We start from the raw sequence: 27574 nt of genomic DNA on the forward strand, positions 1-27574 counted from the left end.
GACTCTGCATTCAAATTATTTTCTTGCATGCACATTTATTAAAATAAAGACACCGTGCAACAATGTGTTTTTAATCATTTTCAAGGAGTGGCAGTTATATTACAATATCTGCCGTTCATAGTGCTAAACCTGCTATCTTTCAGGTTCTGCATTGGAAAGATTTTTTTTAAAGCATTAAAAAAATAAAATAAAAAAAAAATAAATAAAAAAAATAGACACGGACATCAAAAAAATAAAAAATAAAGATCCAGTAAATTGTCTGAAGGAACTCATTTCCATTTCAAAGGTGAACAGGGCGATGGTTATGGACAGCAGGAAATAGGCTTTAACAGTAGCTAAATAGTTTTAGCAGAATAGCGCACCCTGAACTCCCCCCCCCGTACCCAGCATTTAATCTTTTCTTGTCAACTCTCACTCCAAGCAGTAACTGGGCATTACTGGGAGAAAGAACACGATTAGCAGAGCTGCTAAATCATTGCTGTAAGGAGCAGGGTAAGCCGGGCTGTAGAGAGCAGCTTTACTGCATCTGATGTGATCTTTGAGGAGGAATTGCTCCACTGTAAATGCAGCAACGGAGGTCACTGAGGGCTGACAACAATTAGGACACAGGCAGCAACAAAAACTTGACAGGGGGGTCCATACCTTCTCCATTCTGTCCACAACCAGAAAACACGTCTTGGCCGGAGTTGGTCTTTATGTATACCCTGAATAGGGCTCTGTAATAATGTTTCACGATTATTGGTGGATCATTTATCTGTAACATACTCGTTGTCCCTTGGAATTTTGCACAGCAGTCCATCTGAGGCCATCATTACTGAAGCTGAGGGTGAACTCTGATGTACATGGAGGAGAATGAACGGGCACCTTGTATCATTATTCCAGTCACCTTCATTTCACGGCCAAGATCTATCTGGAACCATTCACCGAATCTGTCTGCCTGTGGACAAATATAGGCCCAACATATGATTTACTGTAATATACATACACACACACACACACACACACAAGATAGAAAGATTATATATTTTCCAAACCCCTATATATGCCCTATAAAAAAAAAAAAAAAAAAAAAATGAGTCCTGCAGTCTCTGTGCAACCACCACTTTAGCGGTCTGTGTTCAGCCCCGTCCCCCACAGTCTTGCAGTCCCTGTGACCCCCCCCCCAGCAATCTTGCGGTCTTGGTGTCCCCCCCCACCTGCCCTGCGGTTTGTGTGTCCCCCACTCCCTACCACGAGTCCTGCTGTCTCTGGTTTTCTGCCTATTTCTACAGTCTCTGTGTCTCCCCCATATTCATGCAGTTCCTGTACCCCCTCCATCCTGCAGTTTCTGCATGGATCGCTATTCAAAGTGTAAAGCTAGTGGTAATGAGCACTAAGAGAAGGCCACCTCTCTGACCATGTTCCAGCCAAATTTAAGCAAAAAAAAAAAAAATGTATCAGTCTGCAGCACCCCTCTTACCTAATCGGGGGGGGGGGGGGGGGTTCTTCTCCCTACCAACTCCTGTAATTTTTTTAATTCAGGGTGGCTGTGCATGGTACTTGTGAAAAAAAAAAAAAAAAAGAAGAACCAAAACCAAAAAACACACCACTGCGAGTCCCATCTGCCACTATGGCAGAGAGACACAGAGTTCCCAATGGAGCACAAGCGTGGTGACGCCACTGCATCTGTAGGCCACTGTTACCTCCTCCAACTCCATCAATGAAAGTTCCCACCACCATATGGACAGGAGGAATAGACTACAGGAGCAAGAGCATTGCACTCGAGATCCACTGATAGCAGCTGTAATTTCAGGAATAGCTATCCATAAGACCTTCCGTGTTTCAAAAACAAGTGCAGCCAGGACCCCTGATATCAGGTACAGCCAGGACACAAACACCAGGTAACATCTAAGACTCTCTAATATTAAGTACAGACAAGAACAGTCAGGGTTCCCTATACCAGGTATAGCAAGGACCCTTAATACCAGGTACATCCAGGATCCTCCTAAACATCAACTACAGCCAGGAGCCCCAATACCAGAAACAGCCAGAGCCCCCAATGACATGGCAGCCAGAATTCCCCCCCCCCCCGCCCCAATATCAGAAACAGCCAGGATCACCAACACCAGGAACAGCCAGGGTCCCCAATATCAAATAAAGCCAGAACCATCTAGTAACAGGAACAGGCCTCCCATATTCAGGTACAGTGAGGACCCTCCATATCAGATAAAGCAGGGTCTCCTGAACATTTAGCAAAACCCAGACCCGTCCCCCCCCCCTCCCCAATAGTAGGTACAGCCAGGACCCCACAATACCAGATACACAGCTGGAGCCCAAATATATTAGGTACACCCAAAAGCCCAAGAGTAGGTACAGCCAGAGACCCCAATAAATACCAAGAACAGCCAGTATCCCCTAACAGGTAAAGCCAAAACTATTACATATAGCCAGGGTGCCCCAATATCAGGCACATACAGCCCCCCCTCAATATTATTTACACCCAAGACCCCCAATATTACAGCCCCTTCCCCCAATATGACTCTCTGTCTGTCATGTAAACAGTAAAGTGTCTCATTCCTGCCTGTGTGACACAAGCCAGTCATAGGCTTCATGTACTATGAGGAAGTTGCTCGGTGGCCATCTTGTTTAGGGGCACTATGCCCAAAAGTAATAATGGAGGGGGGGGGGGGGGGAATATCTTCCCTCTCTCTTCAATCTGCACAAAATAAATCAGATATTTCTTGCTAGATTCTATAACCCAAGTCTGTACATAGAGAATGGACTTTTATTATGAGGGTGCAGCCCCCACATGTCCTATTATACAGAGACAGTCCTCACCCTGCACCCCTATCTCTGACCTGCGGCCCCTCCCACCCCCCCCCCCCTTTTATTTTTGCATTTTCACATCTCAATATAAAGCAATGTAGCGCCGGCTCCTGAAGAGCATGCACATGTTTTTTTTAAATTTAATATTACCTCTGAACCACAGCTTGGTTTGGGCTTAATTACTCCAAATTTTGACCTCAGCATCAGTCTGACTAGACTACAGGGTGATCTGCCTGGCCAATGGGGGTGCTGTCACTTTTGGCAGGTATGGAAACACAGTCTGTTGGGTGCTTTAAGGTTACATTCTCTCGGAACCAGCCCAGTGGAAGTGTCACTCTTGCTGTGCCTTCTGGGAGGGGGTACTTAAGGTGCGGAGGTCACGTGTTTCGGGGTTCCGGTCCAGAAGTATGTTCTGACTGCATGGTCCTGGTCCTCTTGACCAGCCCCCAGGACTTCCATGGCCTGGAGTGTGGATCCCCCCTGACTTTACGTCTCGGGGCTGGCTGGCCCGAGGCGAGGAAACTAAAGGATTCGGAGGTGGTCCGGTGCCGTCTCAGGCTGTAGAAAGGCCCAGCAACTTCAAAGTTATCCAGGAGAGGACTCTTCGGGAGAAGGCCACGCTTCCCAACAAGAGCCTGGTAAAGCTGAAGGACCTAAGTGGATCCAATCTCGTGCGGTATCGCCAGACCGGCTGCAAGATACTGGTACCACACGAGCGTTCTACAAGTGTTCAAGTTTCCTTGTTTGTGTTCTGTAACAAAGTCCGTGTCCTAACAATTGACACTGAACAACGCATGACCCATTTCCAGCAGTACCAATCTTTTTCAGCTCACACTTTTCCATGTCAACATTTTTGTTCCTCTCCATACTATATTTGAGAGCGTCTCCGGGTACCCAAACTTGTACCTACCTCTCTGCAGGTGAAAGACAGACCTCTGATGTCTCCAGCAGCCCCCTAGAGTGCCTTCCGTACTGAACCGTATCCGGAAGCACTCACTCACAGGGAACTGCGAGATCACTTTCCAGACTATTAAGCACCATACCACCCAGTTCCACTGGGGATTAATGTTACTCAGCACAGCTTGCATTACCTGGCTCCACCCTTTGGTACCATGCAGCATTACCACATCTGACTGTAACAGAGGCACCCAGGTATACAAGGAATGTGCTTTCATCAGTTCCACTAGCATATCTGTAAATTCTACACACTCCACATAAATATGCAAAACATTTTTTGGGGACCTTTCCCTTAGAGAAGGAGGGGCTCATTCACTTCAGCGTGAGGGGCCATGACATTTAAGGGGGCCTCCACCTCACTGGAGGTATCCATCACAACCTGATGCTCCTCTGGAGCACTGTTAGAGGCATGTCTCCTACTCATCCCTTCTAACTCACCAATAAACTTCTGCAAGTCAAAATTCATTACAGTGTCACCTTGACACTTAGCATTTAGCGGCTGGGTTGTGAGCACCACATCCGCCATGCATGCACCCGGATCTGGTCCTTCCGACTGGAGAGAAACATCCCTTGCAGTGACCAACGCACCCTCAACCATCGGTCGATCTGCAATCTCCCTGTCTGGCATAGCAGTTGTTTTCACACCCGTCACCCCAACATAGCCTTGTCTAACATGGCTAGCAATTGTTTGGCCCAACTGTCCCAATCCATTGTGCTTCCATAATGAGGGCTCAGCAGTACCTCATCTGCTTTAGGAGGCACCTGGGATTCTGCAACACAATCAGTACCTTTGTCAGTTCTATATAAAATCACATTTTGACAACATGCTTTTACTCTTTGCTAATGCTTCAAACAAGGCAGGCTGCAATACACCATCACCACCTTGCTTCTGGGGCGCAAACACACTCACCTGTGTACCTTAAGCTTTGGCCAGTTGACTTAACCCCTTACCAACTGGGTTACACATATGGTAAACACAGGGCCGCTGATAGGGCAGTACAGCCAGCCTTCCTGTAGGGGGCCCGAGCTCGGTCACTTCAGAAGAGGGGCCCGGGAACCTGCAAGGCAGGAGAGCTATCTGTACTGCCTTCTGACCCCTGAGGATCACTTTGCAGCGCTGCCAGCTTTCTCCCTCCAGCAGCTCTGCAGGGGGATCAGTTCTACATACTGGCAAAGGGTCCCAATTTGAAGCAGAGAGAGACAGCTGCAGAGTCTCTGCCTTTCTCAGGTCCTGAAACTTCCAACAGTCGGCTGTGTTATCTCTGGTCAGCATGATAAATGAGCAGGAAGTTTGCTCCACCTCCTCACCGAGTCCTGACCTCTGATCCACCTGCCTCCAGATCCTGCTCTCTCACTGTGCCGTGTTCATGGTCAACTCCAGTGTTTGGATGGAACAGTGTTTCTGCTGAAAGGGGTGAGTGGGGGGTTGCTGCTGGAGTGAAGGGACATTAATTTCATTTTGGAGAAAAGTGAATATGAAGCCAGCCTAGAAGTGCAGATAGCTCAGCACTGCAGTGGCAGCTAGGAACCAGTGGACACATCTCTCTCTCCAGCTGACAGACATCTCTGCCCAGACATTTCTATATACCACCCCTAAAGGCCCCCTTTATACTTCACATAGAGGGAACACACATTCCTGTGCATGTAAATTTTTTGCTTGTTTTTCACATATAGGGGAGCCCATTCATTTGAATGGGCTGCCATATGTGTAACAAACACATCATAGAGGTTCTAGAACCTAAGCATGCAGATTTGCCACATGACACAATACAGGTGTGCTAATTACAGGGGTGCAATCAACAATTAACCACTTTCAGACCGGACCAATTTGCTGGTCAAAGACCAGACCACTTTTTGCGATTCGGCACTGCGTCGCTTTAACTGACAATTGACGTCCTTTTTTTCACACAAATAGAGCTTTCTTTTGGTGGTATTTGATCACCCCTGCGGTTTTTATTTTTTGCGCTATAAACAAAAATAGAGCGACAATTTTGAAAAAAACGCATTATTTTTTACTTTTTGTTATAATAAATATCCCCCAAAAACATATAAAAAAACATTTTTCCCTCAGTTTAGGCCGATACGTATTCTTCTACGTATTTTTGGTAAAAAAAAAAAAAAAAAAAAAAAAAAAAAAAAAAAAAAACACAATAAGCGATTATTGATTGGTTTGCGCAAAAGTTATAGCGTTTACAAAATAGGGATAGTTTTATAGCATTTTTATTAATATTTTTTTTTTTTTTTTACTAGTAATGGCGGTGATCAGCGATTTTTATTGTGACTGCGACATTGTGGGGGACCCATTGGACATTTTTTACACATTTTTGGGACCATTGTCATTTATACAGTAATCACTGCTATATAAATGCAGTGATTCCTGTGTAAATGACACTGGCAGTGAAGGGGTTAACCAGTGGGTGGCAGTGTAGGGGTTAAGTGTTCCTAGGGGTGTGTTACTAACTGTGGGGGGGTTGGGCTTTCATTTAGGGAACACTGATCTCTGCTCCAATCACATGGAGCAGAGATCAGCGTCACTAGTTGCTAGGCAGAATGGAGAAATGCTGTTTACTCGGCATTTCCTCCATCCGGCCGCTCCGTGAGACGATCGCGGGGATGCCTGCGGCGATCGAGTCCGCGGGTCCCGCGACCGGACTCACGGGGGTCCCAACCAGCGCGGGAGCGCGTCGCCGGCGGCATGCTCCCAATGGCAGGGCGGCATTGAATATTGGACGTACCTGTACGCCAATATGCCTGCCCGTGCCATTCTGTCGACGTACATCGTCGTGCGCTGGTCGGGAAGTGGTTAATGGCACCACAAGCACTATTAGCATTTGCAGTACATTTCCAAAATGCCTGCTACCTTTGCACTTTGTCCCACATTCAGGAAACATCAAATGTGAATACGGCCTAATGCCTAGTATACACTGCTAGTTTTTTTTTTTTTCCATTTAACCCTGCAGGCTGAATAAAAAAAAAAAAAAAAAAACCTGACACCTCAGGTCGGAGCCACTGTACTACCAATGCAATATTAGTATAGCAATCTCCCCTTCTGTTCTATTGTGTTCTGACAAGGGGATGACCCCCACCCCACCAGAACACTCTGCTCAGTGCTCTCAGCCATTGGCTGAGAGCACTGATTGGGTTGACAGATCTTTTTGGTCATGCCCCTTCAACAGAAGCCAGCTGTCATATAGTCAGACAGGGTTGTATACATGCCATTGCTGCAGCATTTTTAGAGCAGATTGCAGAGTTTGACAGGCAGCACCTCCTGTCAAACGTCTCATCATCGAGTTTAATGGGGCTGCTCTGCACCTTGAAGCAAAATAATTGTTTTAAAGTTGCAATGTGGTCGCACAATGTAAAATTGGCATTCGGCAATTTAAAAAAGAAAAAAGCCACTCAGGTGCTATGAGGTGGCAGTAGTATGGCTCCAATTTCTAGTATGGCTGCAAAGCATACCACTGCGACCATGTCATTTTAGCAACTTGATATTTCCGGGGTGGGGGCCCTGTGATTTCCAACAGCGGCCCTGGGTAAACAGACTGCTCATACAAACTATCATTGCATGGTGTAGACCCAGTCTGTTCCACCAGAGCAAATTCAGTGCTGTCCTGGAAAGTCCTGGCTCAAACGCATGGAGATCCCCTGAGACTTCCATGGACAACCCTGTGGCTCTGCGTCTGGTTGCCAAGGGAGACATCACTCTTTTCTAATTACTTTTGAACAAATCAGAATAAGTACATTTATCATCAGCAATACCTTTACCATCAGCATTCATAGGCATAGCAGTGTTATAAGCTGTAACAGGCTGTTTTTAGTCAGTATACTCGGCACCCCGTGTACCGCTCAGTACACCACCCTTCCTCTCCAAAGGCATTATTTTTCCCAGGGCTCAAGTCCTGCGGGAACGCATGGGAACGGAGTTCCTGCACTTTTTCCACAACAGGAACTCAGTTCCCGTTAGCAGCCATGTCCTGCAAGACTTTGAAGTATACAAGCTGTGTGGCAGGTGTTACACCAGCAGCCACCGACACAGCTCGCAATAGTAAGTGCCGCACACGAGGGGTAGACTGACCATTCAGGCATTGCCAGTAGGGGGCCCCATGACAGCTTCCTCTTCGATCTACCTGTTAACCACTACAATACAGGGCACTTTCACCCCCTTCCTTCCCAGCCCAATTTTCAGCTTTCAGCGCTCTAGCGCTTTCAGTGACAATTGCGCGGTCATGCTACACTGTACCCAAATGAAATTGTTATCATTTTGTTCGCACAAATAGAGCTTTATTTTGGTGGTATTTATTCACGACTCCGTTTTTTTTTTTTTTGCGATACAAGCGCAAAAAAAGCGGAAATTTGGAAAAAAAACAATATTTTCTTTTTTCTATTTGAAAAGAAATCCAATAAAATCAAATTTTGTCATAAATTTAAGCCAAAATGTATTCTGCTACATGTTTTTGGTAAAAAAAATTCCGTTAAGTGTATAATAATTGGGTTTGTGTGATCACGGACATATGTACGCAAATGATCATGTACATATGTGTGCAGGTGATCACGTACATATGTGTGCAGATAATCATTGGGACATGTGATTTTAGTGGGACATATGTGGGGGACATGTTTTTATTATTAGGGACATGTGTTTTTATTATTTGGGGACATGTATGTTTTGGGGACATATGTGGGGACTGTGTTTGTACTGTGTGGTGTGTTGTGTGTTTACACTACACTGATGATCAGTGAGTAAAAAGCTGTAAAAAGCAGCCCATACTCACTGATCATCAGCCGGCTGCAGCGTTCTGCTCTCCTCTCCTCAGCGGTGACTTCCGTGTGAGGAGAGGAGAGCCGATTGCCTAGCAACCGGCTGTTTGTTTACATCACATGACGGCCGTGATTGGACACGGCTGTCATGTGATCAGGAGGGCCAATCACAGAGCCCTCCTGCCGATCTGAGATGTGCCGTGTCCGGGTGACACGAGCACATCGGGATCGCGCCGCTGCGCGCGCGATCCCGCTACTCCTGAATGACGTTCCTGAACGTCCTATCAGGAGTAGACGGCTCCCACCCGGCCGTATATATGCATTGGCTGGGTGGGAAGTGGTTAATCACAGCTAGCTGACAGGTAGATCAGGTCCCTGCTCCTAAGACATTGTATTTAGTCAGACCTCTCCTGATGATCCTCCCCACCGACCCCTCCTGATCTTCTGTCTCCTCATCCTCCCCGCCCCCCCTGACCCCCAGTCTCCTGCATACTTGCTCTATGTGTCCCGCTGAATCCCCCCCTCTATCTTCAGTGCCATATGATGAGAGAACCCAGAGGAGAAGCACAGCTATTCTGCTCACAGGACATGCAGGGAGAGAGGTGAGCTGAGGGAGGAACATCAGTTTGGGGTGGTAAGTTGAGCACAATACCTGGCAAAGTTTAATGCCAGGAGGGAAGTTTATGTGGAAATATGTGAAGGGTTGGAATAGCAGCGAGCGTGTTGGAGCCCTGCAGAGTTTGAAGCCCCCCAAGCTAACATACATCTCTGAAGCAGGAACACATCACTATCTCCCCAAGCATTCTTTCCAGATAATGTGCAGTTAATTTATGACCTTTCCGTTTAACCCTGTGTTATCCAAACTCTGTTCAATGAAAAGTGTAAACTCACCACATAAACACTCTATATACAAAATAACATTCCCCAATAAAGATCAGAACATGATGTTCACGTTTGCATGGAAGCACAATTGAATGAATGTTGATTATTCAGAGAATTACCGTATTTATGTTTATTGAGGATTGTTTTTTTTTTTTTATGTACTAACAATTAAGCTTCATACACACAATACGAAAATTGGATGAAAAATACCACTTTTGAAGTGTTCGTGCATATAAGCGTTTCATTTTATTTTTTTTTGGTGGGGGAGTGGATCTTGGGTGGGAGTTCCCACACTTTTTCCCCAGGACTTGACCCCTGATTTTTCCCATTAGGGCGGCTCCACAGTTGTCCTGGGAAACCACGTGCCTCACCTCTGTGGGCTCCTGGTAGGTTTCCTTGGGCATCTCTGTAGCACCAGTCACTAGGGAACCTGGCACACAAACTGTATTGTCACCCCTAGGTTACCACTTCCAGCACTCTGGTGGATTACACCAGGCACCAGTCCAGTCTTTTTGAGTTCTTAACCTTGCTGCAGGTTGAGCTTCAACCTGTGTCTCCCCACTACTCAGGGTAGCACACTGCAGCAAGTCCATTTTTGCACCTTCTGCCAATCTCCCAGCTGGATATACTCCCACTTCACTGGGATCAGTCCCAGAAACTGCAACAGTCTTACCATAATCTGCAGCAGGTAACTCTGGCTTCGTTTGAGTACGTTGTCTCTCCTTTATCACACTTTTACTGGCCAACTCTCCCTGGTGGCCATGGAACGAAACTGCAGCAGCCACTTCTGACTCCTTAAAGAGGAAGTAAACCCTGAGGAGTTTACTTCCTCTTTCATTCCCTGCAAAGGCAAAGCATAATGGACTACTATGCATTGCATAGTAGCCCATTATGTGTCACTTACCTGACACAGGAGCCAGCGAAGTCGCCGCTGTCCCCTGTAGTCCGCCGCATCCATCTTGTTGGTGGGGTCTCGCAGCTCCGCCGCTGTCATTCGGCGAAGCCGCGATGACTTCACTCCCGCGCATGTGCACGGGAGTCGACACGCGCGGCAGCTCCATTCTTGGAAATGCCGCGCTCAGTGCGCCTGCGCGCCGCTGTCTACGGTGCCTGTTTTCGGGCCAATATCTCCTAAACCATATAGGTTTAGGAGATATTGCTTGGACCTACAGGTAAGCCTTAATCTAGGCTTACCTGTAGGTCAAAGTGGTTTGTAAGGGTTTACAACCACTTTAAAGCGGTAGTAAACCCGCAAATTTTTAATTTTTTTTTAAACCTGCAAAGCAAAAGGCATAATGAGCTAGTATGCACCGCATACTAGCTCATTATGAAATACTTACCTTAGAACGAGGCCCCGAGATCTGGCCCGATCCACGCCGAGGGAGCTGACATGCTCCCTCAGCGTTTCTTCCGGGTATCGCGGCTCCGTCGCTGTGAGTGGCCGGAGCCGCGATATCGTCACTCCCGCGCATGCGCACGGGAGATTTCATTCCGGCCGGTCGGCCACTGACGGATTTTCAGGCCGAGAATCCCCTTGTGCGCATGCGCCGCTGCAGTCAGCGGCGCATACCGAGGGGAATATCTCCTAAATCGTACAGGTTTAGGAGATATTTTTTTTACCTACAGGTAAGCCTTATTATAGGCTTTCCTGTAGGTAAAAGTAAAAAAAATTGAGTATACAACCACAACAGGTACTTCCTCACTGTTGACAGAGGTGACTGAAAACATGTTTGCACAAAAATCTGGGCTTGCGGACAAAGACTTCTACCCAGTAACCACATCTCCAGGCATGTTCCATAACCTGGGACAAGAAAAAATTCCATGCCCCAGTTGACCACATTCCAGGCATGGTACATTATTGCACATATCTTTAGTGGGACGCCGCTCCACGTCTCCACTGTAGCTCTTCCTTCCGGTTAACACCCCATCTCTTGTTGCCAAGGGAGATGGCACTCTTCCAGCTGTACTTTGACTCTCCCAAATGCAGCGATTTTGAACTCCTTGAAGCATTGTTACTTTCACCTTGCCACAATCCTCTGCAGGCAATACTTTTCTCATGTGGTGGTCTGCAGCCTTGAAATAACCACTGTTGCTACGGGCAACCACATACCTCTCCAGCTTCCGTTCAGCATGTTGATCACTCCTGGCACACAAATCAGTTTTCCCAAACATTGTTGCAGACTTTTGTATGGCCATGTCACTTTGTATTGGAGACAGAGACAATGAGCACATGGAGACAACATGACCCCACTCTCTGCACCATAAACAGCGCTCTTTATTCAGAGCCTTAACAGGGCTTCCCCAATTGCATCCGCTTTCAAACTTAGACTTCTGCACATTAATAGTTGGCCTGCTTGCACCAGCATTGTCAGGGGCAACAACATGCTCTTCCCCTTTAACTGGGGTTGGTGTAGCAATAAACAGTCTGCAATCCTCTCCAGCAGGCTCAAACCCTTGCTTCATCTTCGCAGTCTCTCCACCAGACTTTTGCACCATCCAGCAAAAAAAAGTAACACTGTCACTTTAAAGCAGGTTGCTTTTCTCTTCATGCAAGCTCTCCTCACCTGCACACACAGATTATGCTGTCTCATGCACACAAACACAGTTCATATAACAGATGAACTCACTTTTTGCAGGGATCTCCAGGTCTGCCCGCATCCAAGCACCACTTGTAATATTGGGGGTTGTTTAACTCAAGTGTAGCACCCGCTAGCGAGACCAATCGACACCGGAAACTCAATTTCAGGGCTTTTTGACCAACTTTTATAAAAAAAAAAAAAAAAAGAAGAAAATGCCAATCAATAATTCCCACACAGGGGTTTCAATTTCACCGCAGTAATAAACAAAAAAAAATACCAAGCCACCTGGCTCTATGGTCAGCAGTACTGCCGTTTAGACTTTACCCTTCAGCCCTCTTGGCCATATAACAGAGATCACGTACCAGGACTGTACCTCGTTTAATCTCCCTTACTGCTCAGCCCACAGCTCTTTGCCCTCTGACTACACTATGCAGACATGCATGCTTCTCCCTTGCTTGCCTGGACTTCTCGGGAGGGTGGAGCCCAGAACCATGGTCAGGTGTCTAGAAATAGACCAACAAACACCTGACCAGTTAGTGTGCTGGTGAATCCCAAAATCTGGACCCAGAACTGAAGATTTCATCCCACCCAGATCACTACGAAATCCCCGGGCTCCAGATCCCAAAACAGATTTTAGTAAATAATGAAGAAACTGTAAAGTCAGTTTCATCCGAACATTGCAAGCTCCCTGGAGCCCCTCAACCCACCTGGTTAAAAATGCTGGGTCCATACACTGGTGGGGTACCACACTACCACAATATATATATATATATATATATATATATATATATATACACACATATATATATATATATATATATATATATATGTATATGTATATATATATATACACACACAGTGTATATAACATAGCAATATATATATATATATATATATATATATATATATATATATTTTAATGTATTAATTATAATAAATAATAAATATATATACACATACACACACACACATATACAGGCATATATATACTGCAGTCTGTCACTAGCATAAACACAGCATTCCTAAATCGGAAGAATTAAACTTTTCTGTGTAAAGAAAAAGGGGTAATGATTTTATTAATTAACAATGTATTCTTTATTAATGAATAATATGTATTACTATTTATTAAGTATTTTTTTAATGAATTAACAATGATGTATTACTATTTTAATAACAGTTACCTCTGTGCTATTATTTTACTAATTAAATATTAATTATTTATTGATTGTGTATTATTTAAATAATTAACAATTCAATATTTATTCTTATTTTATGAGCAATTACCCGTGTATTATTATTTTACTAATTAACAATCCCATCTATTGGTTAAATAATTAACAATTCAATATTTATTCTTATTTTATGAGCGATTACCCCTGTATTATTATTTTACTAATTAACAATCCCATGTATTAGTTAAATAATTAACAATTCAATATCTATTCTTATTTTATGAGCGATTACCCCTGTATTATTATTTTACTAATGAACAATCCCACGTATTATTTACATAATTAACAATTTAATATTTATTCTTATTTTCTGAGCGATTACCCATGTATTATTATTTAGTTATTATTCAGTTAGTGCAGAGCCCTGCCCGTTGCCATAGCAACCTGGCAGTTAGATCATGAGACAAACATTAAGGCAATTCTATCCATAGAGTTATTATTTTTTATTTTTTTGCAAATCCCTCACATCTCAGCAGTTAGTGCAGTCATGCCCCGTTGCCATAGCAACCTGGCAGTTAGATCATGTGACTGATGATGTCATGGTAGCACACTGTGGCTCAGCCTTATAAACAGTGCTGCAGGCTGCCAGCATCAGATGCCACAAGGAGAGTGGAGCGTGAACATCGTCTGTTGATTGGGAGAAAAAAAATGAAAAATTACATAGTATTTGCGTGCGTTTTTTTGGCCGTTCTTATCGGATCGGCCAGTGCTGGTGATGCATGGTCACATGGTAAGTTTATCTTATTCTTTTATTAGAAGGGATCAGACATATTTCATTACATTGCAGCAAAATGACATTCTACACTTGTAATTCACAGTCCCAAATCACACCAGCTGTTTTCAGCTTGTGGAAAAAAAGTGAGTTATTTTCTTTTTTTAAATCCAGAGAGGATTGAATTGAACTATTTAATGGCTGAAAATCAGGATTTGTAAATATGAGGTTAAGGGCCGGTTCACACAGCGAGGCGAGGCGACACGGCTCGCCTCGCCTCGCTCCCGCAAGTCGCCCCCGTTCTGTACAATGGAACCGTTCTGAGAGGAGCGACTCGAGTCGCTCCGACTCAGAAAAAAGGTTCCTGTACTACTTCGGGGCGACTTCGGGGGCGACTTGCATTGACTTCTATACAGAAGTCCTCTGCAAGTCGCCGCTGAGCTCCCCGCAGGTCGCGGCGAGGTAAGTCGGAGACGCCTCGCCGCGCCTCGCTGTGTGAACCGGCCCTAACCCTCCCCTCTCCCCAGATAGAAGTCTGTGTGTGTGTGTGTGTGTGTGTGTGTGTGTATATACAGTGTATATACAGTGTATATACAGTATACACATTATATATATATATCTAAAATACACATTTATACACAGTGTTGTATATAACATAGCAATATATATATATATTAAGGCAATTCTATCCATAGAGTTATTTTTCGTTTTTTCAAATCCTCATATTTCAGCAGTTAGTGCAGTCATGCCCTGTTGCCATAGCAACCTGGCTGGCTCTGTGATCAGCTGGCCGTGCTGTGACACAGCCCCGCCTCCCCAGACCAGCTCATGTGATAGGTGGAACGTTGATTTTATCTACTATCACACAAGCCGGTCTAGGGGGGCGGGGCCATGTTACAGAGCGGCCGCCGAACACAGAGCCAGCCAGTGCTGTGATCAGCCAGTCCTGTGTGCCTGGATAGGAGGATCAGCAGGGGGCTGCATATAGAAGAAATTAGCTTTCTATATTCCTCCATGCAGCCGCTGAATGCTTGCAGAAGGGAGAGGAGGAGAATCAAGCCTTCAGCGGCTGCATGGAGGAGAATGGAAAGATAATTTCCTCTATATGCAGCCCCCCTGCTGATCCTTCTATCCAACTTCTTTTACTGCTCCCCCCAGTTCACCGTGTGCTCCCTGCCCCCCAGTGCTCTCCTCCCCCACCACACTCTTCAGCCCCCCCCCCCCACAGTTCTCTCCACCCCTGTTCTTTCTGCCCCCCTCCAATTCTCCTTATCCTTCTCTAGCCACCGTCCCAGTGCTATCCCCCCCCAGTGCTCTTCACTCCCCCCAGTGCTCTCCCCCCTGCTCTACCCCCCGTGCTCTGTGCTCCCCCCTGCTCTACCCCCCAGTGCTCTGTGCTCCCCCCTGTTCTCCCTCCCCCAGTGCTCCCCCCGTTCTTCTGCCCGTGCTCTGCTCTCCCCCTGTTCTCCCCCCCAGTGCTCTCCACTCCCCCCAGTGCTCTTCCCCCTGTTCTTTCTGCCCCCCCAACTTGCTCCCCAGTTCTCCTTATCCTTCTCTAGCCACCATCCCAGTGCTATCCACTCCCCCCAGTGCTCTTCACCCGCCCCAGTGCTCTTCTGCTCTCCCTCCAGTGCTCTTCTCCCCGCCCAGTGCTCTCCACACCCCCAGTGCTCTCCCCCCTATTCTCCCCCCCAGTGCTCTCCACTCCCCCCTGTTCTCCTCTCCCCCCCAGTGCTCTCCCCCCCAGTGCGCTCCACTCCCCCCAGTGCTTTCCCCCCAGTGCTCTCCCCCCCAGTGCTTTCTAGTCACCCCCAGTGCTCCCCCCTGTTCTTTCCCTCCAGTGCTCTTCACCCCCCCATTCTTTCCCCCCCTCAGTGCCCTTCACTCTCCCCAGTGCTCTCCACTCCCCCCAGTGCTCTCCGCCCTTGTTCTTCCCCCCCTTGTTCTCCCCCCCGTTCTTCCCCCCCCCGTGCTGTGCTCTCCCCCCTGTTCTTTTTCCCCCAGTTCTCTCCCCCGTTCTTTCAGGCCCCCTGGTGCTCTCTAACCCCCCCCCCCCCCCGTGTTCTCCACGCCTGTTCTTTTTGGCTCCCCCCCCAGCACTCTCCACTCCCCCCTGCATTTTGCCCCCACCCATGTGCTCTCCAACCCTGCCAATGCTCTCCACCTCCCATAATGCTCTCCAGTCCCCCGTGCTTTTCCCCTTGTTCTTTCTGGCCCCCACTGGTGCTCTCAAACTCTCCCCCCTACTCTTTATACCCCCCCATTACTCTCCAGCCCACGTGTTCTCCACCCCTGTTTTTCTGCCCCCCCCCAGTGCTCTTCACCACCCCACACTCTTAGCCCCCTCAGTGCTCTCAGCCTACCATGCTCCCCACCCCTGTGATCTCCACTACCCCCTGCTCTTTGCCCCCACCCATGTGTTCTCCAACCCCGCCAGTACTCTCTGTTCCCCTTTCTTTCCTGCTCCCACCCAGTGCTCTCCACTTCCCCAGGACCAGAGGACAGGCTGACTGGGGCCGGAAAATGGGTACGGCTGAAGGTGCAGGTGGCCAGGGAGCACTCCATCTCACAGCAAACGGATCCTCTGGAAGGAGCACCGTCCCCATCCAAAACGAGAACAGACCCTGCCTGCTGCTGCCCGTCATGGATATCCTGCTGGCATGCAAGGTACCGTACGGAGCATCAACAACACACCTTCCCACAGACAGGGACTGCAGACTGGGAAATGGGGCACAGGAGGAGCTGCATTCATGGGCACAGTGAGGCTGCATTCACGGCACAGTAAAGCTGCATTTAATGGGCACAGTGAGGCTGCAATAATGGGCACAGTGAAGCTGCAATGGTGGGCACGGTGAGGCCGTATTTGTGGGCACAGTGAGACTGCATTCACGGGCAGAGTAAAGCTGCATTTGGTGGGCACCCACCCCCTTACCTTAGTGTATTCTTTCTGTGGAAGGTGGTCCCCGCCCCCCCCACGTTCTGAGTTCCTGGGGTCCCCCTTGTTGATTGTCCACTTACCACTTTTAACTCGAATTTGCATATATATATATATATATATATATATATATATATATATATATATATATATATATATATATATATATATATATATATATATATATATATATAAAATCTATCCCTCTATGTGATTTCATATCTATATATAATACATTCTTCATCAAATGTGCTTTAAAATGTATGGTTTTCCCTTTCATGAACAAGAAAATAATGAGGTTATGCTGTTGGGCTGGTATAATAATGCTGTGGGGCTGGTATGAAATTTTTTCCAGGGCTGGTTTTTATTCCCAGTCCAGCCATGCCCGGGTCAGGCATTTACTACTATCCAGAACTCCCTTAGAGAGATTTCCCATCACTTCCTGTCCTGCTGACAACATTTTGTCAAACAGGATGTGAGGGGCACTCTCCAACAGCAACACGGACAGAAATGGAAATAGTTTTTTTTTTTGTTTTTTTTTGGGGGGGTTTAAATGTTTTAAATTCTAAAATGTAGTCCCATGTATGCTAACGATTTCTTATTACTTTGTTTACAGATGAGAGGAGTAACATTGACCCGGGTGGGAAAGTTATTCCATCAGACGGCACGGATAATCAGCTGGAATCGTCAGAACCAACCAGTAAGTAAATTGTTGTCACTTCCAAGGAAGACTCATGGCTCAAGATGTTCTGAAGGCCCCAAAAGGCTCCAACGTGCAATGAGATCCTTCCAAAGCAATCATTCATAATTTATTATAATTATTATAATAATTATATATAATGATAATGATTATTATTATAAATAACAATTATTATTATAATAATTATTATTTATAATAATTATTATTGTCATTAACTAATAATTCAGATGTCGTTATTACGCCGTCTTTTTTTGGACGGCTGATGCTGATTTTTCCTTTTCGCTTTAATAATCATATTTTTTTTCTCTTTCTTCCTTTAGAAATGTCGGTAAGATTCGTGATGGGATTGATCATCTTGGGGATCCTCTGCCTGATATTACTCCTGCTGATACTCAGCTTCTGCATCATAATGCGTGTCTGGTAAGTCTTCATTGGTATTTACAGAAATTACTACCCTAGAATCACGGGGGTCTATTTATAAAAGTTGCCACAGGAATTTCCCCTATTTTTCCAATTGGGAAAAATGGGTGGATCCTGGGTGAAAGTTGAGTGAATCTCGGGTGTAAACATTTATAAATAGACCCCAAAGTGTATATGAAACCCCAAAACAATTTTTCAGCACGTTGGCACTGTGTATACATAATTGTCAAGCAAAGGGTCTTGCCTGGTGATCCTGCCAGTCACTCATTATTCCTGCAATGGACCAAGCTGTCCAGCACAAGCAACTATTATGGGAAGCCCCAGTCTCAGCTATTAAATGGTCCGGGCAGCTGTCAATGAACCCTGCCGATGACAGCACTTCCTGAGACAGGTTTACCACACTATGGGGCCTATTTATAAAATATTTGGTGGATGAACGTCACAAGCATTCACCCAGCCATCCGGGAATTGTGGCTGTATTTTGCCTATTATGCCGATTTCCTGATTGTCAGCTCCATCTAGTGGCCATAATGCTTTTCTTTTTTTTTTTAAACTTAAAATAGTTCAATTAGGAAAATATCACCTTATGGACACTAGATGGAGCTGACGATCATAGGAAATTAAGATATTGAGCAAAATATGGTCCAAATTTCTGATAGCTGGGCGAATGGCTTGTGACATTCATCCACCGATTTGTAATTGTAATTAGCAGACTTCTTTTCCTCCTTAACATTTTATTACTGACTCAGCCAATAACACACCTTTTGTGTTAGGGTGCCCATGCCTACTCCTCCACTGTATTTATGGAGGAACAGGGTTGTCATCCAAGAACAGGACTACAAGACTCCATAAGACAGGGGAGATGTTCTATAGTCCACATAGACAGCCAGGAACAATGTAACTGATAAGAGCGCAGTATAGGAATCTATAAGCTCACAATATTTCTGGCAGGATAAATAGGTACATTTTTTGTAGATAGCAAACAGATATAACAAAACGCCCCCTGTGTTACTAACAAACCAAAATGGTGCAAATAAAAGAACATTGTTAGGGATTATATACACTTTAACAAAAACGTGATGTTTTCTATGTATTATAATGTTAACACTTACCCAGTGATGACGTTTTTAACAATTCTTTTTCTTTTTTTACAGTCGTGCACAAGAGATGGCTTTGGATAGAATCTTAATAAGACTGATGTCAGCAGGGTACAACCCTAATAATATAGATCCTGTCGATCTGGAGGAAGTGATCGTCGACAGTCCTGGAGGCACTGGTTATCAGGAAGATGAGGGCACCACTGCTTATCAGGCAGAGGAGGGCGCTGCAGCTTACCAAGCAGAGGAGGGCGGCACTACTGATCAGTCTGGATCAGGTGGATTTTTCTCCAACTTGCTACCGTCACTATTAGCAAGAGGAGGGAGATCAAAGGAAAATCCAGACCCCGAGGATCCAGAGGAAGACAAAAATCAGCCAGGCTTAGAACATCAGAAGAAAAATGTAAAACCGGGAGCCAGTAGTGAAGCTGGCACTGAAGGGCACCAACATCCACAGACTGGCAAGACACCTCAAGCGCCGCTGAAGCATCCAACTTCATCGGGAGCTCAAGGGCCAGTGAGGCCTCCAGCTCCACACGGCGCTCAAGTTCCACCAGGGCGACCAGCTGCACCAAGAGGTCAAGAGCCAATGAGACCTCTAGCTCCACATGGACCTAAAGTTCCGCCGGTGCGACCAGTTGCAGCGGGAGGTCAGGGGCCAATGAGGCCTCCAGCTCCACACAGACCTCTAGTTCTGCCGGTGCGACCAGTTGCACCAGGAGGTCAAGTGCCAGGGAGGCCTCCAGCTCCACACAGACCTCCAGTTCTGCCAGTGCGACCAGTTGCACCAGGAGGTCAAGTGCCAGGGAGGCCTCCAGCTCCACGCAGACCTCAAGTTCCTCCGGTGCGACCAGCTGCACCAGGAGGTCAAATGGCGAGCCCTCCAGCTCGATACGGACCTCAAGTTCCACCAAAACGACCAGGTGGACCGGGAGGTCAAGTGCCAATGAGGTCTCCAGCGCAACACGGACCTCGAGTTCCACCAAGGCGACCAGCTGCACCAGGTCGTCATGTGCCAATGAGGCCTCCAGCTCCATCTGGACATAAAAATCAACCTTCACAGAGACCTCAAGTCCCACCAAAACAACCCCCCAAAGTGAAGCCACAGCCTAAGGCTCAGAAGAGCCACGCACAGCCATCCATGCCTAAAAAATCAGTCTTTGGTATGTTTAAGAAAAAGAGGAAGAGGTAGAGACTGTTATGTTATGGGTTAAATCTGTTAACACGAAACCACATCTCCTAATAAAAAATGTCAGAAAAAGTATTAAGCATGTATAATGTCAGAAATTAAAATAGCAACATATAATGTTAGAGGAATGAATTCTCCAAAAAAAAGAAATAATATACTGAGGGAGATAGAGGGATATTCTGTAGATATCGTGTTTTTACAAGAAACGCACCTGACGTTGGATTTATGTATCAGACTAAACACACAGAAGTATCCAACGTGGTACTATGCAGACACCCCAACAAGGGGCTCTAGGGGAGTGGCAATTGGGATCTCTAACAAGGTCAAATGGAAAATGTAAGAAATAATAACGGATCCACAGGGGAGGTTTCTATTTGTAAAAGGATGTATAGAAAGAAATAGATATACACTAGTAAATATATATTGTCCCAATAAAGGCCCAAAAAAATATCTAAATAAAATTCTGAATAAATTAGATACACACAAACAGGGTCATATAATCTTGGGTGGTGATCTAAATTTTGCCATCGATCCGAATATAGATAGTACTTCATTGGGTATGGTACACGAAATTAAACAACATGGAACCCTAAAAAAGAAGATGTCCCAGCAACAATTAATGGATACTTGGCGAATATTTAATATAGGGAAAAAAGACTATACATATTACTCCACAGTACATGACATGTATGTCAGATTGGACTACATACTCGTTGATCATGAATTATTAGAAAACATACTAGAAGCAAAAATAGGATCCATAACCCTTTCAGATCATGCACCGGTAATAATAAAACTAAAAGATCCAGGAAGAGAATTCAGTAAAGGGATATGGAGACTAAATGAGTCCCTATTAGAAAACGTGGAAATAGAAAATATCGTTAAAAATGAAATCGAACAATACTTTTTACTCAATGACTTAGAAGAGATCCCAAGGGCTACACTCTGGGAGGCCCATAAAGCTATAATCAGGGGGAAATTAATCTCCATAGGGTCCTGGAAAAAAAAAGAAAATGAAAAGCAGCAAAACGACTTAAATAACAGAATGGAACAAGAAGCAAGAAAAATCTATAAAAATGTAGCAAAAGAGAGATACATGTGGGGAAATAAGACGGGGAAACATCTGGCTAGACTGGTAGGGATAAAAAAGCTATTCATTACATAGAAAAGATCAAGAACGCGAAAGGCGAAATAAAATATAGAACATCAGAAATAGCAGAAGCGTTTAAAACATATTATGGCGCACTATACTCAATTAGGAGCAGGGAGACTGAAAGTCAAAAGGAGACTAGAAAAATCAATAAATACAGGAATACCTGAAGGAAATAGACCTACCAAAAATAACTCCAGAGATGGCCAGAAACTTAGAAGACCCGATCACCCCAGAAGAAATAGAGAACGCAATAAAGGATATGCCCAATGGGAAAAGCCCAGGACCAGATGGTTTCACCATCAGATATTACAAAAAATTTAAACAACAACTGGTCCCCCAGCTATGTAAATTTTGGAATAAACTGGTAGAGGATGAGTCCATGAGAAAAGAATCACTACTAGCAAATATTACCCTTATCCCAAAACCCGGTAAAGATCCTTCAATCTGCTCTAATTATCGACCAATTGCGTTGCTGAACACGGACACTAAATTATATGCAAAAGTAATAGCAACGAGGATAAAAAAACTACTCCCAGAAATGATTAATGGAGATCAAGTAGGGTTTGTCCCAGGAAGGGAGGGACGAGATAACAGCCTTCGAGCGCTGTTACTAATGGGGAAGGATGGAGAAACTAAACCTCCAATGATATTGGTTTCGATTGATGCTGAAAAAGCCTTCGATCGAGTAGATTGGAGCTTTATCATGGAAACACTACAGACATACGGCTTTGGGCCAAAAATGATGAAATGGGTGAATAACTTATATATGTATCCATCAGCCAGAGTGGGGGTTAATGGGAGTATGTCGTCTGCCTTTGATATGCATAACGGTACAAGACAGGGGTGTTCCCTCTCGTCTTTACTATATGTGATAGCTCTGGAACCCCTATTAGCAAAAATTCGAATTAATCCAGTCATAGAAGGAATAAGAATGGGGGGGGAAGAACATAAAGTGGCGGCATATGCAGACGACATACTCCTATATATGACTAACCCCCAAACATCGTTATTAGGTCTGATAAATGAGATAGGAGATTACGGGGCCTTCTCTAATTTTAAAATAAATCCAATCAAAACTGTTATTCTGAATATCAGCTTAAACTCCCAAGAAGAAGAATTGACACGGCATAAATTCCCTTTTACATGGGAAAAAAAAGAAATAATATACTTAGGGATTAAAATAACAAAGTCAATTCAAGGGTTATATCCAGCTAATTATATCCCTCTTATAAATGAAATCAAGGAGTTACTCACAAAGATGAACAAAGGAACAATATCCTGGATGGGAAGAATTAATGTGTTGAAGATGGTGGTATTACCAAAAATTACATATAAAATGCAAATGCTTCCGATAAAAATACCAATTTGTTTTTTTAATATAATAAGAGCGTTATTCTTAAAATTTATATGGCAAAACAAAAAACCTAGGATAAAATATAATTTATTAACAAGGAAAAAAAAACGGGGAGGAATGGCACTACCAGATATACACAGATATTACTTAGCAATCACTATATCGAGATTGGTCGAATGGTCAAACTCAACCACTATAAAGAAATGGGTAAAAATGGAGGAGATACTGATGGGGTCACAATTACAAAAAAATATTTGGATTCCACCAAAATTTAGAGTAATTAGTAGTAGGACACACGAAATCACACTAACGACACTGAAAAAATGGGACACAATACAAAGTAAAAACAAATGGCAACACAATTCACCCCTAATCCCTTTAGAGGGCACAAGTTTTTTTAAACCAGGACACGACACTCCATTAGGGAAACAAATGAAGGACTTACAATTAAAAGACATTATAAGGGAGGGGAAGTTAATGCCAAAACTCGATTTAATGATGAAGCATAAATGGCAAAGGTTAAAAGATTGGGAATATCAGCAGATTCAGCACTTTGTGAACTCCATTCCAAAAACCATTAAGAAATGAAAGTAGTTTAACACTAATAGAAAAACTATGTACAAGGAAATCAGCAGTTAAGCATTGTGTCTCACAGGTATACGACGGCCTTTCTGAACTAGAGGGCCAAGGAAATATCCCATCTATAGTCAAATGGGAGAAAGACCTTGGCTATAGAGTGGATGAGACCCAAATGATTAACTCGATATATGATTCCATACATGATATAAGATCAATTGAAGTAAACTACAAATGCTTAATGAGATGGCACTTAACACCAGATAAATTACATCAAATTGATCCTCCAACTCCAAACTATGTTGGAGAAAATGTAGTATACCAGGATCAATTTTTCATTTCTGGTGGGAATGCCCAGTAATAAACCAATACTGGAGTAAAATAATAGAATATATAGAGAAGATAACAGGGCAAAAAATACCTTTATCCCCAGGGGAGTGTTTGTTCTTGGGAGTAGAAGAAAAAATGAGTAAGCAATCCAAAAGAACAAGAAATACATTAATACCCGTCCTACTTAATGCTGCAAAAGCCATAATACCAAAAAATTGGTTACAGGTGAAAGGACCCTCGATAAGAGAATGGATTCAAAAATTGAATATATAAATAATATGGAGTATCTAAGAAAAATGGAGGAAGATAGAATGACACAATTCCGTAGAACATGGGAAAAATGGAGAATATTTAAAAAGACGAAGCATTATACACAAGCATTAATGGAATGAAGAGCTGTGGAGATAGGGAAGGTTAACAGATAATTAGAGAAGAGGGAAGGGTGGGGGAGGTATAACTGAATTAAATAAAGAATAAATTACTAGGATAAGGCAATAACTATATGAGGGTAAATATAATTTAGGAGATGATAGTTTTACTCATTGTTTTTTCTATTCTCTTTTTTTTTTCCTCTTAAAATGTATATGGTCTTCTCTTTATAATGGATAAACATTAAACTGATATAAGGTATAACGAGAAGATTTAAAAAAAAAAAAAAAAAGAGATAGTGAAAAGAAAAAGATACCTTGCCACAATGATGTTAACAACAAAGATTAGGATTCTGAGAGTCAAACTGATTAGAAATTACTAATAACAAGAATCCTACTGAGTGGCAAAAAAAAAAAAAAAAGGAAGGATGGCAGAGACAGAGGGACCCCGTGGGAGGGGGACAGAGGAACTTTTTCCCTATTGGGGCTATGCTTCAGAAGAGTTTTTGCCTTCCTCTGGATTATGTGAATGATGTGAAAATACCGCTTTGTGAATGGAGCCCACGTTCTTTATATATGTCAGTTTTGCTGCAGCAGGTTCTATACACGGTACAGAAGAGCCACTTTACAAGCAGAGTAAGGGGACCCCCAGGCACTATATTTAAAGGGGTTGTAAACCCTTGTTTTTTCACCTTAAAGGAATCCTATGCATTAAGGTGAAAAAACTTCTGACACTGACCGGCCCCCTAGCACCCCAGTTTTACTCACCTGAGCCCTTGTTCCCTTTGCAGAGACATGCCCTTCCTCACTGCCTGGGGTTCTTGGCTCTCGGTGGGATACATTGATAGAAGCGCAGCCATTGGCTCCCGCTGCTATCAATCAAATCCAATGACTTCAACAACCAGTTGGCCCCGTACCTAATTGCCTGTAAGGCCAGGTGCTATTACATAAAAGTGTCTGTATACTTATTTCAATTGGCTCTGCTGAACGCTTTTGTGCTATACAAAGCTTCAGGACTTATGGAATCCTTCCTCAAATTCCAGGAAGAGATCGTCACAGCCCTTCTGTTTCCAGACGGTGCTATGGCCCACCTTCCCAGTGCAAATGCAGTGAGCTGGCTGTATGAGAGGTATTTTCTGTATGTCCTCCCTGGTACCCCTACCCAAAGAATACCCCAAAGAAGATGTTGTCTGCAGAAAATGCGGATTTAGCCGTGACACACGCTTTTATTGTCCCTGTCCTGACCAAGCTGGTCTCTGCATCGGTGACTGTTTCAAACACTATCACACACTAGTGTGGTAGACAAGTTGGAGCTAACACCCTTCAAACAAAATTTCACGGTTTTGTTGTCGGAATGTCTGATCGTGTGTACGAGGCATTACTGTTATACTGTAATGTTAGAGAGCATATATGCCGAAGCATGGGGGCAGGGGTGGAGGAGTGATTTGCTCCTAACATTAGGGGTGGATTGCCCCCATGCTTCGGCATATATTTTTTAGGCACAGGTTGTGTTGAAAAATGTTTTATTTTGACTATGTTTTATTGTATTTGCTTTGCAGGTATGGTATGCCTTACTGTTATACTGTAATGTTACTTTGTTTTATTGTTAACCATCATTTGCTTAGCAGGTACGCCATTCAGCTGCAGCACGGGTTTATTTATCTTGACAGCAAAAGCATTTGCTCCCACGATACGTAAAGCTGTGACTCCAGCGCTGTCGGAGGTGATTTCACCACCACAGTTAAAAAAAAGAGCATATATGCCAAAGCATGGGGGCAGGGGTGGAGGAGCGATTTGCTCCTAACATTAGGGGTGGATTGCCCCCATGCTTCAGCATATATTTTTTAGGCACAGGTTGCGTTGAAAAATGTTTTATTTTTACTATGTTTTATTGTAGTTGCTTTGCAGGTATGGTATGACTTACTGTTATACTGTAATGTTACTTTGTTTTATTGTTAACCATCATTTGCTTAGCAGGTACGCCATTCAGCTGCAGCAAAGGTTTATTTATCTTGACAGCAACAGCGTTTGCTCCCACAATACATAAAGCCACAACTCTTTTAGAAGCAGTGGGAGGGAATGTCCCCCACCCCCCACCATCTTCCATGGTTTTCGCTAACGCTCCTGTCCCAACAGGTATCCTGTGAATGCAGCCGGTGGTTTCGCCAGCTGACCATAGAGCTGATCAGAAACCAGAAAGGCTCCAATCATCTCTATGGCCTAAGAAACCGGAAGCTACAAGCATTTCATGACTTAGGTTTCGCTGGATATAAACAGCACCATTCGGAAATTAGGAAAACATTTTATCACACTGATCGTGGTGTGGTCAGATGCTTTGAGGGCAGAGGAGAGATCTAGGGTCTAATAGACCCCAATTTTTTCAAAAAAAGAGTACCTGTCACTAACTATTGCTATCATATGGAATATTTACATTACCTGAGTTAACAATAAAAAGAATTACAAAACAAATGAAAGGAACAGTTTAAAAATAAACTAAAAAAACGCAATATAAATAAAAGCACCCCTGTCCGCCCGTGCTTATGCGCAAAGGTCAACGCAAGCTTCGGTCTGGTGTCATATGTAAACAGCAATTGCACCATGCATGTGAGGTGTCACTGCAAAGGTCAAATCAAGTGCAGTAATTTTAGCAGTAGACCTCTGTAAATCTAAAGCGGTAACCTGTAAAGGCTTATAAAGGCTTTTTAAAATGTATGTAGCTTGTCGCTGCTGCACGTTTGTGCGCAATTTTAAAGCATGTCTGTATCTGTATTTGGTATCAGCATACGATCATCTTTTTTATTTCATCAAACATTTGGGCAATATAGTGTGTTTTAGTGCTTTAAAATGAAAAAAGTATGCTTTTTAAAAAAAAAATAGGATTTTTTGTACTCACCGTAAAATCCTTTGTAGTTCACCGACTGCACCGTCCACAGCTCCTTTCTTAGACCATCGGTTGTTATGCCACTTTCAGGAGAGGATTAGGCAGAACATGTTAAAATGTTATAAAACTAGAAATTTCTAGTTACACCCAAGGGGCGGTCCCTTAGGTAACAACCCCTTAGCCTGCTACTGCAGCCTCAGTACGTCAACAAGCAGTATAACATAAAAAAAATAGGATCGGAGGGTGCTGTGTCAGTCGGTCGACTACAGAAAAAAGGATTTTACGGTGAGTACAAATTAACTATTTTCTCTTACATTCACCGACTGACACAGCTTTCTTAGACCATCGGGACGTCCCCAAGCAGTGACAAAACGAGGGGTTGGAAACAGCATAAAAACTTCACCCACAATGGCATGTGGGAAACAGTATAAAACTTCACCCACAAAAACAGTGTGGGGAACAGCATAGAGCTTATACTCACAAAAAAACAGAGTGCTCCTCAGTCTGGGAGTCACTACCTACAAACCCCCTCAAACTTTGCGGTAACAAATGCAAATTTTTTTTGTGCAATTGCAATTACACAGCCAAAACAGGCATCAGCCGATGCACTGACATCTACCTAATAGAATTTTGTAAAGGTGTGAAC

At 44.1% G+C, this 27574-nt stretch overlaps 1 protein-coding gene across 1 annotated transcript; it reads left to right on the top strand.

Moving 5' to 3' along the window:
- Positions 1-13820: 13820 nt before the first annotated feature.
- LOC143988181 (uncharacterized) lies at positions 13821-20326 on the top strand. Its single transcript, XM_077487555.1, has 4 exons — positions 13821-13943; positions 17477-17560; positions 17881-17980; positions 19135-20326. The coding sequence occupies exons 1-4, from the start codon at positions 13862-13864 to the stop codon at positions 20267-20269; spliced, it is 1401 nt and encodes a 466-aa protein (XP_077343681.1). The 5' UTR covers positions 13821-13861; the 3' UTR covers positions 20270-20326.
- The last annotated feature ends 7248 nt before the right edge of the window (positions 20327-27574 follow it).

This window comes from Lithobates pipiens, unplaced genomic scaffold (genome assembly GCF_037356315.1).
Source record: "Lithobates pipiens isolate NorthernLeopardFrog02 unplaced genomic scaffold, aLitPip1_a1.2 Scaffold_1, whole genome shotgun sequence".
NCBI lineage: Eukaryota > Metazoa > Chordata > Amphibia > Anura > Ranidae > Lithobates > Lithobates pipiens.

Coding starts and splice junctions, on each gene's coding strand:
- LOC143988181 (XM_077487555.1), top strand. CDS start 13,862: ATGAAAAATTACATAGTATTTGCGTGCGTTTTTTTGGCCGTTCTTATC. Junction 13,944..17,476: donor TGGTGATGCATGGTCACATG/GTAAGTTTATCT, acceptor CTTTGTTTACAG/ATGAGAGGAGTAACATTGAC. Junction 17,561..17,880: donor GGAATCGTCAGAACCAACCA/GTAAGTAAATTG, acceptor TTCTTCCTTTAG/AAATGTCGGTAAGATTCGTG.